Below are 18,502 nucleotides of genomic sequence, written 5' to 3' on the forward strand. Positions count from 1 at the left end.
AATTGTGAAGAAGAACGTCAGAATGGTCCATTGCGTTTACACAGCTCCTCATTTGATCGTCTCCGATGACATCTTAGAGTTGTCATGATTTCAAACGGCTGTAAATGTGTCGGTGCTTCTCCAAACCCCAGACTTGTTAAGAGGATATACAGTTATTGTTGATCGTCTCCTCCATTGCCGCATGACGTTCTTTGCTCTGTTTTCCAGCTGGTCGTTGGAAAGCTCATCGACACGTATAGTGAAGCCGGTGCGTGCTGTCAGAGGAGGGACTGGTGGATGCATCAGTTTTTTACAAGCGTGCCACAGTTCATTTGACACGGAGTTGCTGACTTTATCCATGTGAGTAGTGTTTATTTTTCTCCAAAATAATGATTGTATGTTTTGTCAAGATCCTGGTATTACTTCACAGTGCCTTATTTTTATTGAAAGATTTTGGCTTTTGTCCACACCTTGGTAAGTGGCCGTGTTGTGTGTTCATTTACAGCAGCACATCCTCTTTATTTTAGAAAGGACTTATTTCAGCTGACTATCAATATCCAAATACATGCATGAGTGATGTTTAATTATAAGGGGGGGGGGCACACAGAAATAGCTGAAAACATCTTTTTTTTAATAACATGTTTATTACATTATAATACAAATCTTATTTACAAACGCAACAAGTCGGATCAAATGACCACAACCAGCTTTATATTTATACAGTAAATACAGTGCTTGATGTATACAAGCTAATGACTTTCAAAAGTACTAACCTAGTTTTAGCCAAGAGTCAAGACTGCTCAGCACATATTTATATAAAAAAAAGAAAACAAATATTGAATTGTTTGGCAGAGGCACTATTTTTGTGTGTGTGGCATCTTACATTAGACATATTTAAGTTGTAAAGAAATCACTGGATATATGTCTCCTGTGTCTTACCTATACACTTTTCATACTAGTTTAATTAATCCATCGAACGAATAAAGATACAGTAAATTTAGACAAAGTTCTGAGGAGGTCTGTTTCAATATTGCACTTTTATAAATAGTTCCATGAGCTACAGAAACCTGGCTGGAGAAGTGTCTTTGGCCGCTCTAATGGAAGGTGTTGGGGTTTGGCCGCACCATCATGACCACTTTTTTCAATGAATAGGCCCCGCCCCTGAATTCCGCCCAGTAAACTCCGTCCTGGTAGCGGCTGCGGTAGTGTCCTCCTCGGTACCACACGCCGTTGAGGTTGGAATGGGCACACGAGTTGTACCACCAGCCCCCTTTCTGGTAATGTGCACAGTTTCCTAGAATAAAAGAAGGCATGGTTCAGGACAAATTGAACAAAATGTAATGTACATTATCCTTTGGTAGATTCTCAATGTAGGTGTTCCTTGCTGTATGAGGTTGCAGTTGTGTGTTTCCTCTACCATCTTCTTTTTACAAGAACATTGTATTTAATTTATATTATGTCAAGGTTGTAAGGTTGTTTAGATCTAATTTGATCTTGTATTCAATAGTTGTCTTTATAATGCAATTATTAGCACCTTTTGATTCATGGCTTTCACATGAATTTGTGCCATTTTGATCAGATTTTCTTTACTATTAAAAGAGAATTTTCTTTGGAATTCTTGATCACTAGAGAAAGGCAGAAGATTTCACTCATTAATAAAGATGGAGGCGTAGGATGAAGGCTAAATCCAAACAGTAACTGAAAGGAAATCCCACACAGTCATGTGAAAAGCACTAAACAAATAAGCGTCTTTCCTTAGTTTCCTTCCTTCCTTCCTCCCTTCTTTCCTTCCTGACTTATTTCCTTCCTTCCTTCTTTCGTTCCTTCCTGACATTACCTTTCTTTCCTTTCTGACTTATTTCCTCCCTTCTTCCTCCCTGACTTATTTACTTCCTTCCTTCATGACTTATCCTTTCCTTCCTTCCTGACTTATTTACATTCTTCCTTCCTTCCTTCTTTCCTTCCTGACTTATTTAATTCCTTCCTTCCTTCTTTCCTTCCTGACTTCTTTCTTCCTTCCTTCCATTTACGTAAAAACGTTGCAAGTCCATAAATACATTTTCCACAAGGATTGTTGATTTGTGGGATTTCCTTTCTGTTACCATCAGTATAATAAAAATCCCACACAGTGCATAAATTGCATGATCACAAAATATAGATTATAATAAATATATAATTTTTACATACAGATGGCATATTGCTTGACAGTTATCCAGGCTTTTCCTGATCTTACCTGTGTACGTGTCGTGGTCTCTGTCCAGCGTGGTGAACTGCTTGCCGTTGTGCCAGGTCAGCGAGTCCCCTGCGTTTCCGTGGTAACGGCCAACACGGAGCTTGTAGAAGTCGGCCTCGTTCTCCACTCTGAAGCTCGCGTACTCCGCAAACACCTTCCTCCCAGACCAGTCCTCCAGCGTGACCAGCAGCTTGTAGTTGCCCTGGTTGGTCAGCCAGTAGATGTTCTCCAGGCCCAGGAAGTACTCGTTGTCAATGTTGCCAAAGCCTTGCTGTAAAACACACGGAAGCATTATATTTTTTCTGTTATTGTCTCACCTTTTATAGTTTAGGCCATGAAATGATAAATCCTCAGAACAAGGGGAAAGCATTGCGTTAGTGTAAAGAATAAAATAGTCTTAAAAAAATGGTTTTCATTACATTAAAGGGATAATGCAGGATTTTGGACTTAGGGCCTCATTTCCAGAGTGTTGCTGATTTCTGGAGATTTTTTAATTTTTTAATTCATGCAGTCCTTATATTTGAAGAGTTTAGTGGTGCTAGGCTAACTAGCAGCTAGTAGCTTGCATTAAAAACCGTCCCAAGCACAGTGCACCTGAGGTAACACCAGACCGATATAAATATCTGTGTTGACTGAATAATGTTTTAAATATGACCATTTTGCATTTAAAAAAACCTATTCACCTTATTCCGCCCCGCTGACATTTGCCTCATTTTAACTTGTCTCTGCACTTCTGTTGTATTGACACTTCTGGTAGAAATTAATTTAAAAGGAGAACGAGGGATAAATGTTTGCCGCTCAAATCTGATGTTTAGTAGATTGATTTGTGTAAAATGTCCAATGTTCATTTGCACCAACAAGTCAACACTGCACAGTTTCTCTTCGCGCCTAAAAATGGCTTTGTTTTCGTGTAGTAATTGATTTAATCTGGACTTCTCCAGTCCCATGTTAACTGATAGGAGAAAAGGGCCGGGCACAATTCATGGCTGCGCCCACGCGAACATCCAGAATAAGGTTTGAGCAGCCTCAGCTCCTGGTTGTAAACTACGCAGCGGCGGAGTGATCTGCTAGGTTGATCTACAGTAGTTTGTTTACCTGTGGCCGGCATTACTACACGTGGAATTCACAATATGGCATCGTTTGGAGGACTACCTGATGATTTTGAGGTTTTTAATGCAGGCTACTAGTTACCATAGACATGCACTAGCCTAGCACTAGCCTAGTCCTAGCCTAGCACCACTAAACTCTTCAAATATAAGGACTGAATGATTAAAAAATATATATGTCCTTAAATATCCCTTTAAATTGAGTAAAAGTACACTGCACCATATTACTTAATTGTATTTGCAGTATTTGCATATTAATAATCTATGCAGTTCTAGAGATGGATCTTGCCTGGGAGACTGTGTGGAAATACAAGGCAGAGAATGAGTGGTTGTTGGTGGTCGGAGGGTGAGATGTGTGCAGCCGTGCTTCTGTCAGCCTTTATGGCTTTGGGTGACTTGTGTCATGTGAAAAGCACTATGCAAATACACTATACTTTTTGTTTTCCTTTTATTCATTTGCATTTGCTTTGAATAGAAATAGATAATTGTCTGATTTATTTGCATGCAGCTTAAATCTTTGAAAACGGTTTATACCATATTGCAAGGTAAGGGATTTCCTTTTGCTTTTCTTTGCAGTTCACCTATAGGATAGTTATTTGAAGAAATCCTCTCAAAACATACTTATTCCTGTAATACCCTTAAACAGGTAACCCCCATAAGGTGTGATTGTTTGAAGCACTGGGTCAGAAACTTGTGGCTGTTGCTTTAAAGCAGGTCGAACAGCAGGCACATTGAACAGTCAACAGAAACCAATTCACGTTGGCTTAACTCTGGCTTCTGTCAAAGCAACATGTAAAAGCCACCCAGGGCTCCACACTATACGCTGCTTGATTTGGCGTTAGTCTCACGCACCTTGTATGTTTCCCAGTTTCTAAAGAAGTTGACCGAACCGTCCCCTCGCCTCTGAATGACCGTCCAGCCGCCGGGGTCGTGCCGCTGGTCACACCACACCTGCATCAGCTTGTTACTGCCCTCCGGTTTCACCAAGTACATGCCGCTGTTGGCATGGCCCTCCTCAAGCGCCTCCAGGCAGTCTTTGAAGGGCCCTGGAGATGGCAGGGACAACAAGGTACATGTTATTCTGTTCTGATATAAAAGTTCATTACTTTTATGAAAGATACTGCCTCAGCCGCTATATACAGTAAGTGTAGAAGTATTTCAGAAAATAAATTAATAATACATTTTTAGTGTCTGAAGTCAACATAATAACATCAGAATGAATAGTGTGGTGATGATACTTCCCGTACTCACTGCACTGTATGTCAAACTCTGATAAGGAAGTCAAGTTGAGAAAAACATGTTTTATATACAGCTGTGTGAAATCTCATTTTTCAAGACGGCCTCTTAAATTCTTAGCAGGAGGATTTACTTTGGCCAGGACTCTCACAAGGGAAATGGCTTACTATCTGCACAGCCAAGAGCAACACTGGCATCAGGGCAAAGGGAATTCTGACAACTGTATGAGGAAACAGTAGCTCAACATGGCCAGGCAATAGATAATCAATTTGACATTTGGTTTGAGCATTTAGCTTGGATTACAAACCATGACCAAGTAAAAATAGCATACCAACCAAATGAGGTCGTAAGCTATACTGCCCGTTATGTGCCAGTCCTGTTTCTGGATAAAAGTTGAGGGTCATGTCAGGAAGGATATTGCTGCCTGTATTTAAGATTAAAAGTATGACATGTCCACTTATAGAGAGAACAACAAGGTAAAGTCTTTCTGCTCGTGCTGTGCCTCCTTTAAAGCTACTCTACATACACTGTCCTGAACAGTAGCCAGCTTGTTGCATGTTGTTCTACTCGACAGATCACACGATGTAACTTCACTCCACTCGCAAGGTTGTTTTTTATGGTCAGTGAAATGATTATTTAATGATACGTCCATGTTCTTCTGTAATGTCCATTTAATACCAGGAATGTCTTTGTTGAAGGGAAACAAGTCGTAGCTGCACAGCCCTCTCCTGTGTTCTGCCTGATAAACTGTGGTGGAACATTTGACTGATCTCAGCCTGGCGCAACTGGAACAAATGACATCACCAACACACTGACGGTATCTCTCTCCCTCTCACACTTTTTTTCCTTTTACTCTGGTCTCTCAGTGGCCCGGTTCCAATGAATTTTCACTTTTGCCTTCAATCTTTGCCCTCTGCCTTTGATAAGGATTTTCTGACTTTTCATATATTTGGATTTAATCAAGAAATACCTTTCTCTCATTCAGTCTATCCATACTGTTCATATATACTTGGCAGGATGTGGTAAACAGTAGCACTAAGTATGACTGGAAAAGGTCTGGTAATGTTTTCCACTATTGAGTTCCATCAGTAATGAAGGAGAACTGTAATGCAGCTGACTCCAGTTACTGCTTTTGACATGATGCTTTTTATCATCTGCCAGCAAATGTTTAAAGGCCCATTTAGGCGCATGTATTTACCCTTGATATGCTTATTGGGGCAGTTTAAATAGGGCACTTAAAGATAGCCATCTAAGTGCCACTCTTTTCAAAGCACTAAGATGGCTGTCATTTGGTCAAAAAGTTTTCACGCACTCACCCGAGGGCTTGTTGGTGGTGGCAGGGCCTTGTGTTCCTGTGGGCATTGTGGGCAGAGGAGACAAAGATTTCTGGTCACTCTGGATCTCATTGGTGATCTGGTTGTTGATGCGCGGCAGCACAGGGGGCATATTCAGAGGGGGGGACACTGGCGGGGGCTGTGGGCGGGGCTGTGGACGGGGCTGTGGGACAGGTACATGCCGTGGGGGCGGCCGTGTTTGACATTGCTCCTCCAACAGAGCAATGAGAGTCGACTGGTTTGTGGCGAGTGAGGCTAAGTGTTGGTACTTGTGCTCCAGGTCTTTGTATCGGCTGGTTAGAGCCTGCATCTCAGAGGTCTGATTCAGGATCTTGTTCTCCATCTGTGCCAGCTCCAGAGCATTGTCTCTCTTACGGATGATCTCGTGCAGCAGCTGCATGTAAAGCTGTGTGACCCGGGAGTTCATGTTTCGACTTTCTTTCCTCAGCAGTTTGACCTCAGTCACAATGCCCCCATCCACCTCCACCAGCTGTTGCAGCGTCTCGATCTGACGCTTCTGTTTCTGCAGCTCCGAGCTGAGCAGCTCCAGCTCCTGCTTGTTGACCCGGTTCTCCAGAGAAGCCTCTGGCTCCTTTGAGTTCACACATATGGCACCTGTGACTTTCTGTTGGGGCACTATGAAAGTGTAGGAGCACTTGTCCTGAGGAGGGGCAGCTGGGGCACGCTTACTCCTTCCAGCATAGAAGAACTCTCTCTCTAACCCAGAGTCACTGCTGTCAAACTCCTGTGGGCTGACCTTGCCTTGGCCGCTCTCTGAGGGACCGCTCTGAGCTCCACAGGCCAGTCCGCACACAAGAAGGATCCCCAGCAGCATCAGTGAATGGGGCTCCATGTGGGAGTATCCAGTGCACCAACACCTGGGGAGAGCCCAGAGAACAAACACTATGAATGTCATGTAGAAATGCCATGCTCAACCTCCAATACACATACTATACAGCATTATTATATAATGTAGTACCTTGCCCACAAGAATCCTCTTACCAACACATGTGTGGTTTTATGAGCACATCTGGTGCACTCAGATAGTAATCCTTAAATTGTAAACAATTCTCAGTAATGTTGGGAAATGTGTAATTTGCTGTGAGAGGAAAAATGCCTTTATCTGCCCTTAACACAAATAACACACCCAATAGCTGTCTTTGCAGGTCTGGACCTCTTCTCCCAGTGGAAAATATGAGACTGACACATGGTGTTATTTGTAAAACTTGTTAATTGCCTGTTGGGTTGAATATCAGAGTGGAATGGATTGTGTCTCTATTTCGGTTCGTGCTTTGAACTTGTGTCAGTGGGGCGTGCAAATGCTTAACGTGGGTACATTCAGAGGGTCCCTTAAAAAGCACTGACTCAATTATTTTTGTAGAAGTGTAGATCATGTATTAAGTGGGTGATTCAATTTGATTTGACAATTTTTAATTTTCTCAAACACGGCCACAGCATCGATTCCTGCATGACACTTTTCATTAAGATATCTTGCATGCGTTCTTTGAAAGTAAGATTATTACAAGTAAACTCGGTTCAGCCATATAATGCTGAACCAAGTGTAAATCCTGTATAAGAATAAAAAGGCCTTGTACTCCCAGGGCACCATAATTGAAAACTGCTGCAGTCTGACACCTCTCAGCTGTCAAGGAGATCATTTATTTGTACAAAATTATGAAGCTATTGTCAACATTGGTTTGGGTAAAGGAGCAGCATTGTGATCGACAGTAGCCCTTCTTTTACAGTAGTTGATTAAAAGGGTGAAATACAGTAAATGTGTGTACGAGTGTGCAGTATGTGTGATTTTGTGACTGTGATGATGAAGTGAAGTCAAATTTCCACCTCGGTGGACAATAAAGTTAAATCTAATCTAAACTAATATCATGATTGAACATATTTTGTGCCTTATGCAACCAAATATCTTAATATACAATCGTTACATTATGCATTATGTATGCCAATCTCACTTTGATAAGAAAGTAAATTCTCTATATGTTCTTTAAATTCAGTATGACAATCTCTATGATGTCTATTAATAATCCCAAGCTCAGCAGGAGCCCTTCTGTTGTACAGTCTTTATAGTGACTGAATTGACTGAAGGTTGAGATGAAGAAGGAGCAGAACAGTGTGAGCTCACACTGAGATAATGTGGCTGTGCGGAGCCTGTCCCGTGCTGTAATGTGCTGATGACTATGTTTGCCTAGTGGCTCCTGTGGTTCTTGTGGAACATGAGCCGTGTCTCTGAGAAACTTGGGGTTATTTGCCCCCGCTGCCGAGGAGTTGCAAGTTGGATGCTGTTACGCCAGAATCTCCTGCTCCAGGCTCCACTCCACTTCAAAGCCCAGGGAAAAATGCTTTCAGCTTGTGATGAAATGCCCTTTGTTGTGTGATTGGATCTGCTGTGTCAGTGACTGTGTATTTTTAGATAAGAACTCCTGTTGAGTTCAGTGTCTCTGAGACTGGAGAGAGTCCCATCTGTGCAGACAGAGATGGCCTGTTATTAAGTCATCTACTGTCTGCCCCCTTTGCCTGTTAACAGCCCCCCACTCATTATTGTCTGAGTATCAGCTCACTTTAACAAGCTACCACTGACTGGTCAGCACTTGTGCTTAACAATTCCTATAAATGCTGCATACACTTTTGAAAACAATTATTACTTTTGGTTTATCTGAAATCCCAAGTACCCCTAAATATCAGAGTCTGCAGCTCCCAGTGGCACGGCACCTCCATTATGCCTGGTCTTCTTGGTGAAGGTGAGCTCATATTAATTGTGAAGCGGTGTCTCTCTACAGCCCTTCTCATTTCCACATGAACATGGCATTCTTCACATTCTTGGTCACCTCATTAGAGTGAGCTGCCGTGCACACTTGGAGCTGGCACCCGGAGAGACTCCAACATGTCAGACACCGCTGCTCCTCAAACTTCAGCACCTTCACTGGATCAACTGACCCAGTGCACTCCAGCACAGTGCCCTACTTCTGTTTGAGTGCTTCATAATCACATCATCATCACACATTCTCAGCACTTCATCTGTCAGTGGTCAGAGACAGGGAGTGCTTTGCTGAACAGCTTTGCGCTGTATGTTCACATTAGTGCAGCCGGCACAGCGCTGGCAGAGCATCCTGTGTGACACCCAATATGTGTTGGATCAAAGTCAAACTCCATTTGCTCATTGTGATGTGTTCTTCCACTACCTGTGGGTGACCTCTTTCTTTCCTCTGGAATGTAATCCTTGTAAGCATGTAACATGACATGTAGAGCATTAGTTAATGTAACTATCTGCTTAGTGCAGTGTGCTGCAGACGTAAAGCATTTGTAACTACAGGCTTAGACTGTGACACAGGCAGCCTGACCTTATGTGCGTCATTGGTGATGGGATTCGGACAGGAGGTAGAGGTTCTGCAACTGTTTTGATGCAAGGAATGTTCCCTCAAAGGCCTTTTACACAAACAGCCACAGAAACAATGAGTGAATTCAGCCTCTCCTCCTTCGCTCCGAAACATCCTGTTGCAGCAGGTTCAAGTTAAGTCTGTCATGTTCCCCTGTTTATTTCTAACCGTAAGCAGACTATGCTCAACATTGTCACTTAATATATTACAATGCAACACTAATAACTTAATAACATCCTCCCCTTCAGAAATGCACACGTTCTGAGCGCCTGCTCTCATCCATCTCACATTGTATCACATATCTCAGGTAACCTGCCTCTGATGCACATAACCATGCAATAACTAACAATTTAACAATAGCTTGTGATAACTGCTTCTTGAGTCGACACAAAATATAACAATCAGTATTAATTATATAAATACAATAAATAAATAAACTTACAAAATGAGAAAGTACTGAAGGTTTTTTTTTTAGTTGTCTTTCCCTTTAGGAGCCAGTGGAAGTCTGTTAAAAGTCATCCCAACAGTAGAGAGTGTCCTTGTCCCATGTCCTCTCGCAGTGTCCCTTCAGTCCATTCCAGCTATAGTAGTGAGCACTGTTTTCAGGTGTTACTCTGTCATTAGCCCAGTGCAGCCTGGTGTAAGAAATTCTTCATCGAGAGTGTAGTTTCCAAAGGCTCCTCAGGTGATATAGATCCCTGTGGTATAGTCCTGATAGATGATGGTCGTCCCAGGCAGCTTGTGTACAGCGCGTGGCCCGTTAGGAGACTACTGTCACTTTTTAGTGGGTTGAATCCATCACTTCTCCCTCGCAGCTCCAGGAGGCTGGCTCTCTCTCCCTCTCTGCTACACCCCTCTATCTCTCTCACTCTCTCTCTATCCAGACATGCTCCCCTCTCTCCTCCCTCTTGTTGGTGCTTCTTAAATGATGAAATCTCCTGTAGCAGTAAGCAGTCTACCCCCAAGCCCCTTTAAGTGAACATGCTTCTTTTTTAGCAGATCCCCTCCTCCCCATGGCACAAAGGACAGCCACAACACACAAACACACACTGCTCAAGTTACTTACCCCCAGCCCCCTAATGCTGCCTGGCCACTGGTTCACCAGTTGCACTATTTCTGGCAAGGACAGCATTGCATGGAGGTTCTGGTGTGGGGCAGCTGTGATGAGGTGCCAATTGGTCCCTAATGAGCACTTGGCTTTGGAAGAGGGCGAGTTGTGTTGTAGACAAAAAGTAGTAAATAGTAGTTGTGATGCAAGAATGTTTCTACTACTATGCACAAACATACAGGAACTATGTAATGCGTCTTCAAGGAGACCGTTGTAAGTATTTTACAGTGTAGTATTGTGAAAGTAAAATAAACAGACATGTCGCTCGGATGGACGTAAAAAAGTAAAAGAGAAACGTTACTCGAGTAAATATGACGTTGTAAAAAGTCATTACCGCTCACCTCTGACCTGGACAGAGTTGGAAACAGCCTGTGCCTGACACTGAGGAAGTGGGTCCAGGTGTTAGAGTGAACTGCTAACAATGCTTTCTACTTTATAGCCTGAAGGTGACGTGCCGCTTGTTCCAGACACCCTGTATTCTCAGTGTGGAGAATCGCTCTGTTATCTTAATAGGGCTATGAAATAATTAGTTCAGAGGATCTGCCTGGATCTGTGGGCGAGGAAACACATTGTTAAAAGTCCTACTGCATATTCTATTCATTATTACAGCTTTTAAAGGAACAGGCCACCATTCTTCCATACTGAGATATGTTCTTACCTGAGCTTAGACGAGTTGATACGTACCTGTCTGGTCTTTGTATGTGCCCGTGGAAGAGCGTGGTAGCTTCCAACTTCACCCCTGTTTGGAGCTATAGGAATATGCTGGGAGAGGCCAAATGCTAACAACATCTTTGGTCGTTTTGCGTGACTGTGGGACACAAAGACCAGACAGGTATGTATTAACTTGTCTAAGCTCAGGTAAGAACGTATCTCAGCATGTAAAAACAGTGGCCTGTTCCTTTAAAAGTACTTAACATTTCTAGATCTACATGAAACTGATAAAAATTCAACTCTTATTTCTGTGCATATACAGACTACGAGTTGAGAACTGAAATGATCAAAACAAGTCTATTGTTGAACCACACAGAAGCATCACCTCATGACATCAGCAGGTGGGGGGAAGTGTTTTGTACACTCGATAAATAATGCAGGATTTATTAAGTATACACAGTAGAATGGAACAAAACACAACTGCAAAGGGCATTTCTAAAAGTGCAGTCTTGATGGTTTCTTCGACTGCCTTCTGTGTCTTTGTTAAATTTTCGTAAGAGTTCATGAGTTAATCTTTCCACTGAGTCAGTGCCCTGAAGGACTGAACTTTTTTGGCAATGGCCAATTGATGAAGCCATTACAGGGATTCCTAATTTGTTTTCATTAGCTTTTCCTCTCTCCTGAAAGTGAATGGCCCAGACGTGTCATCAGCCAACTGTTGTCTGCTGTTCACCAACTTCTAAACATGTACTGACAGAACAAAGCCCGTATTGTGCGTTTTAATTGCATGCGTCATTAATCTTTTAGTGAAAACACAGAGATGAGCTTCAATGGTAGTTTTTGGTGTTAGGCTTTGTGAAGTTTTTGCCTTGGTGCAATTACAGCTTATGGAGAGGTTTAATTGTTTTTCAAACAGGGTCTGCACAGCTATCTCCCTTTTGGACAACTGAGAAAATGTCAGATGCACAAATACACTTTTTTAAGTCTTGAGTACATTTGATTTTTTATATAGTTACATCATAAATCATAACTAACTTGCTCTTGAATTATGAGACTCCAATGTTACTCTTCGAAACTTTATTAGGGAACAATTTTACTGAAAAGATTTTGCTTGAAATCATTTGTGACTCAATATTTGATGGCACAGAGCCACTGATGTGTTTGACGGCAAGCATCTTTCCCCCTAAAGTGAATGAAGAGGCAGAATGCTTTCCCTGATGACACAGTGGGAATGCAATGCTGGCTCCGAGACGCAAGGTTCCTGGCAGTTACTACTAAAGCCCTGAGACACATGTATTTCATAGCATTTAACATGAAGCCAAACAGAAGGCTGATTCACACAGTTGACAGCCGATTACTGTGAAGATGTTGTGGTCATAGAAAAAGCCAATCATCAACATTGCATTGCCTTACTGTAAAAACCAAAAACCTTAATTTCGAATGGAAACTGGTGGTGACTGAACATGTAGCTCTAATATAAACGTTTAGACTAGCTAAATGAAAACTATTTCCTTATTTGAGGACAGAATCACTTGAAATTGCATTATTTTTTGAAGATAGATAGGGTAAAATGGTGGACTCGTCTGTGTTTGCCCTAATGTGCTCAAAAGAGCCGTAACAACAAAACAACATCTGTGTAAACCTTTGATCTCCGTCTTTAGCCGAGTAATCATTTTCCGTGTGACAAATGCAGTTGATTCAGCCTTGCTCAGAGTCTGTTTCTCTGTGAGACATGCGAATGACTCCAAACCGCCGTGTTGATGCAGTGATTAGTCTCTTTCCATATCTAATCCTGAGCAGGTGGAGCCTGTCTGAATCATAAAAATGTCAAGGGGGAAAATGTTACTCCCACACTGAAACGTTATCCAATCAATGCATTTTAAAGCTGCGGGAACCACATGGGAGGCATAATGGAAAGTGGCTTTATGTTGAAAAGCCATTACAGTCGGGCTGCTGTGTTCAGGAGATGGATGAAGCGGTGAAGTTTGTGTGTTTGTTCAGATGATCAGGGGAGGCTCAGGTAGGACTTCTGCCCGGACCATTTGGGAAGGTATCAAACCGTAGAGTCTTGTAGAGGAGCTGATAAGCTGATGTTTATTTTCTGTTACTCGCCCAGTTCACATAACCTCTAAATGAGGGATGATGTATCATTCCAATGTTATATTGTAAAATGATCCACACAGCTTTAGTTTAGTACATTATAGTAATACGTCTTCTCTTGTTGCTGGTTACTGAATCAAAGGGCCATTGAGGGGACACACGGTAAAAAGGTGCTCAGGTTAAAACCTCTTAACCCCCACCTTAACCAAGTGCATTTTCTCCAGTTCAGCTTTACCCATATCTAAAAGATTACAGCCTCTAGGCCAGAGTAACACCTAAGCTGAGTCCTACAACCTGATCTGAACGGATTTTTTTCCTTGCATTGTTGCCGTGTTGTCGCAACCTTCCTTGACATTTCTTTTCATTGCTTTTTTGTTGCTCTTTTATGGTGTTTTTCTCACTTTTTTGTCACTTTTCCGTCACGTTACATTATTGTTTCGTAATCAGTGTTACTCCTTTTTGGAGAATGTATACAGTACATGCGTTTCAGTCATGTAATGACTTATGTACAGTGGTATGCATAAGTATGGGCCCCCCTTTAACTTTTCGACATTTTGCCATACTATGGACCATAAACATAAATATATTTAATTGAAATTTTACGTGAAAGTCACACACAATCGTGAAGTGAAATTATATTTATAAAATTTTTTAAAAAACTGACGTGGATGTGCAGAAGTACAGGCCCCCTTTCCTTTTAGTGCAAGCCTTCAGAAGTTGCCTGATGATTTCTGAATGATCACTTGTTGACCCAATGACTAAATAGAGTCTACTTGTGTGTAATCTAATGTCATAACGGCAAACCTACCAAGACCCGTCCTCCGAAACTTACTGACCGAACAAGGACAGCACTGACCACAGCTGTTACCAAGAAGCCTATAATGACCCTGGATGAACTGCAGAGAGCTACAGCTCAGGTGGGGGAAACTGTACACAGAACAACTAGTCATACACTGCACAAATCTGGCCTTTATGGCAGAGTGGCTAGAACAAAGCCATTTTTGAAAGAAAAACATAAGAAGTCCCATCTGCTGTTTGCCAGAAGCCACATGGAGGCCACATGGTGGCTTGACTCTTGTTGTTGCCATATTTTACCAAAGCTCTTTTGTTGTTGCAATCCTCAGCTATGTTAAACATGTGCCGATAGCGATTACACTGTCATGATGCCATCACTGTAACCTGTGTGCAAATATATTCTGGTGCATAAGGCCAGTGTGCCCCCCTGTCTGCAGCCATGATGAATGACTTTGGTCTGACCTGCTCTCACCTTGTCACCTTAGGCACACTCCAACACACTGTTTGTAATACACCTTTGAGTGACAACCCTTTACACAGCCCTTTCCGTAAGCGAACCCCGACTGCCCGCTTGTTCTTTGTTAGGGGCATATTATTGTCAATTAAAATAGAAAAATGAATGCTCTCGTGTGATGTGGCATGGAAAGACTTGTGTCTAATTATTCCATGGCTTTGCAGGGCTTACTGTTCCTATAGTGGCAAGAAAGCTACAAGGGCTGTTCTGTTCGGAGGAAAGATTCATGGTTTTATGATCGGAGTGGAAAGAATGGGACTGGCCCGTGCAGGATTTTGTCAAACTCGCCCCCAAAACCACCAAAGACTAGTAAATATGAATCTGGTGAGATTTCGGAGCGACAGGGATTCTGTCCATCCCCATTAGACTGATGTTAAAAGCAGGGGCGACTTGTGTGGCCTCTTTGAAAGTAAAAGTGATTTAATAATATAGCCTTCAGCATTGAAGTATGTTCTCAAGACTTTACTCAACAAAGTGTCTGAGCAATAGAACCTGTCCTTTGTGTGTCTTTCTACATCATGTGACTTCAGATCAAGGTCACAATAGCTATTTGTCAGTAGGGCTAAACATTTACCTGATGGTTTCCAGGCATGTTTTACCAGAGAGCTGTCTTTACCTCATTTGGAAAGAATCCAAAAACGTGCTTTTGACACAAAGGCTTTGTAGCAGCTGCCTGTAGACGGATCCATGGAGGCCAAACAGAGCAACAAACACAGGCTTAATGTAGGGGAGTTCTACGGTAATAATGGAGTGTGAGGAGAGGCGGCGCTGAAAGGCATTTGAAGTTGCTCTGGATTTGTACTATAAAGGAGCTAATTTGACCCGACAGTCTCTCTTACATGAATGTTTTCATACAACATTACGTACCACCACTGACTTATGCCTGTGGATTTAACCTACTTTTCCTCTCATTTAGTAGCCTTTGCCGTATCCGAGTTACAGTGTTATAAAACACACTTTTTATGTGCACAATATATCATATAGTTCTAGTTATCCATTTCAAGAATATGCATGTAAGAAGTAGATTAGTCGAAAAGTATTGTTGCTTCGAGCCAAGTTGATAGAATATTACCGTTATGCGACTTCAGTTCCATTTACTAAGTGTTTGCTCATCAGATGATCAGCAGCAGAGCCATTTACACAGTTTTAGTCATGCAGCATTGTTTCATTTACATATCAGTTTCGGGGCACTAATACTAAAATAAGAGCCATATGCTATTTTCCAGCTCGCCCTCTGTATTGAACACCTGTCTTGATAAATAACCGCCATGTTTTTCTACACATGGTTTATTTACATTTTAAAATCCCCATTGGTTTATTGTCATGGAAAGCAGCCTTGACGACACACTCCTGAGTTCTGTTTCCTGCATTCTTCCAGGCACATTACCAACTTGGATTTCCTTGTGGCCTGATTATTGCATATTGTCCGCCACTGTTTTCAGTATAATAATCTGAACACATGTTTATCAGTAACTACCTGTTTTCAGAGCGTGGTTAACTTAGACTGAGGTGATTCCAGGCCTGGTTTTATTAATTTGCTCATCATGCAGTTTATATGACAGGGCTGTTTTATGGCAGCTCCGGACGCCCTTTAAAATCCTCTACTTGGCTCCATTCAGACCTATTAGACGTTTATGAGGACCTGTATCATTGCGACGTCTGCGTAATCAAAGACAGTTTCCTCTGGTTTAGCAACTGCTGTGGCGGAAAAAGGTGTAGTCGAGTGTTTCAGACAATTAAAGTAGTTCAATGTTCAATGTGCAGTAATATAAATAAATGGACGAGGTTTCTTATAGTATAGTTTCAGTTATGATTCTGCATTTACCTTTCACTCAGTATAATCCATGAAAAATGTGGAGGGTGTTTCATATGAACAATACTTTGCAAATAATGACAATGGTCTATGTTTTATTAGTCTTTTTATGAAGGAAAGTGTAATTTCAAGAAAAAAGAAGCTGGTTCTTCATAACTACGAGGTTGTTTCACCATTTACTTGCAGAACAAAGGCTATTTAATGAAATGTCTTTTAAATTAGTTTCGCAATTGCATGTAATTATAGCCATCATAAGCGGGCAATTACTCTGAGCGTTTGAACTATATTTAACCTCTATGTGAACCATTTAGGTATTCAATTCCCTATTTCTCATTAACCCCACCGTAATTACTAGTGACCATTGCTCATCCGACAAACTTGGAACACCTGGATAATAGTATGACGTGGTTCTGGGACTTTCTACTTTAACAGGTGACGAGGGATCTCATAAACACATCGTTACTCAGGTGATGGTCTCAGTGGTTTTTGCAGGTTGGAGTCCACACAACACAGGGCTGGACTGGACGCACTTGCCAGGTTTCACTAACAATTCGTGAGCGAGAAATATCTTTTGAATTTGTAAAGTAATGTGGGCTTGGTTTCGCTCGTTGCAGGAAGATATGTGTATGTGATATGTGTATGTGAATGCTGTGTGTATGCGCTCGGTCTAGGACTAATAGTATACTCAGGTGCTGCAGGGTTAAAGTTTTTGATGAATTTGCTAGAAAGCTCTATCATTTTCCGAAAAGGAAGTAATTGTCATAGGTAACCAATAGGGAGTGGGTTCATACAACCGTTTTGGATGTGAAGTACAGATGTGCAGTTTTTATTGTTTCTTTTTTTTTACATCAAGACTATTTACATTGTAGATTCTAATTAAAGGTATTAATTTATGAATGAACACATGGAATTCTGTTTTAAACCCCCCCAAAAAAAGTTGAAATGAGCCGCATTTGCTTTGATTACTGCTTTGCACACTTTCTCAATGGTTTTCACCTCACTGGACTGTGGTAAACCCTTTCAGGTGACTGCCTTATGAAGCTCATTGAGAAAATGGCAAGAATAAAGGGTGGCAATTTTGAAGTGTTAACTTGACGTGTTCATTCATAGTTTAATGTCTTCATTGAGAATCACACAATGTAAATGGTGTTTCCAAACTTTTGACAGATTACATTTCACATTAAGGAGCAGCAGTGACATTTTAGAGAAGACTGAAATATGAACTGCTAAACCAACACAAGGATCACATGCTTGTGGACACGTTGCAGATTTAAAGTGCATATGACACATTGGACACAATTTTTGCTAAAACACCACCCGCCTGAACCGAGCATATTTTCGCAGTTTACAGCCTATAAGCCAGTGTAATGCCTAAAGCTGGGACGATCCACTTTTGTCATGATCCGATACGTATCACGATGCTCAGGGGCCGATCCGATACATATTGCGATACAGTTAGTAATTATAAGTAATATGTTAACGTATGTGTCATGTGTCTAAAGTTTATAAACCAAATGCCATTTGACATTTACTGAAGTGTTTAGACTAAAAAGTACATTAACACGACAGTAACAGAGTGCTGTTTAACTGGAAAGTGGAAAACAAAGGAGTGCAGCACAAAGTATTGCGATCCAAGTCTGATCCGATATGTTGTCCCAGCCCTTGTAATGCCTCATTTGAAAGCTAAGACCTACAAAACTGATCTGAACAGATCTTTTTCCTCGCTGTGTTGTCGTCACTTTTTTGTGGAGTTTTTTTTTTCCATTGCTTTTATGTCACTTTTTTGTTGCCTTTTTGTCACTTTTTGGGTATTTTTTTTGAGCTCTTCTGTTGTGTCTGTCACATTTTTGTCACTTTTTCATAGCTTTTTCACATATTTTTTTGCTCTTTTGTGCCTTTTTTGTTCCTTTTTTTAGGCTTTTTGTTGCATTTTCATCCTAGTTTTTGTCGCTTTTGATGCTGTTTTTTTTCCAAGAAGCTTTTAGATTTGGGTAAAGCCAAACTGGGGAAAATTTGCGCAGTTCAGCTGTGGATTTAGAGGTTAACACAATTATATTTGAGATTTTGGTAAAGATTACAGTTTCACTTCCTTGTTGGACACCGACAGGAAGTGACATAGAAGAAGGTCAGTCAGAAACGTAAAAAATATTGTGTCAAAACCATCTTGCGACCCCCGCTTTGGGAACCACTGATATATCCCATCGTGATGTGGTTTGGAAACTTTGATTTAGCTCAGGAAAAGGA

The 18,502-nt window shown here is 41.4% G+C and overlaps 1 protein-coding gene across 1 annotated transcript; it reads right to left on the reverse strand.

Annotated features, from left to right (window-relative positions):
- Positions 1 to 691: 691 nt before the first annotated feature.
- angptl2b (angiopoietin-like 2b) lies at positions 692 to 10,082 on the reverse strand. Its single transcript, XM_079579606.1, has 5 exons — positions 9,720 to 10,082; positions 5,871 to 6,766; positions 4,171 to 4,364; positions 2,213 to 2,483; positions 692 to 1,273 (listed from the first exon to the last, which is right to left on the reverse strand). The coding sequence occupies exons 2-5, from the start codon at positions 6,739 to 6,741 to the stop codon at positions 1,074 to 1,076; spliced, it is 1,536 nt and encodes a 511-aa protein (XP_079435732.1). The 5' UTR covers positions 6,742 to 6,766; positions 9,720 to 10,082; the 3' UTR covers positions 692 to 1,073.
- Positions 10,083 to 18,502: the final 8,420 nt, after the last annotated feature.

Source organism: Gobius niger (genome assembly GCF_951799975.1).
Source record: "Gobius niger genome assembly, chromosome: 1".
NCBI classification, from domain to species: domain Eukaryota; kingdom Metazoa; phylum Chordata; class Actinopteri; order Gobiiformes; family Gobiidae; genus Gobius; species Gobius niger.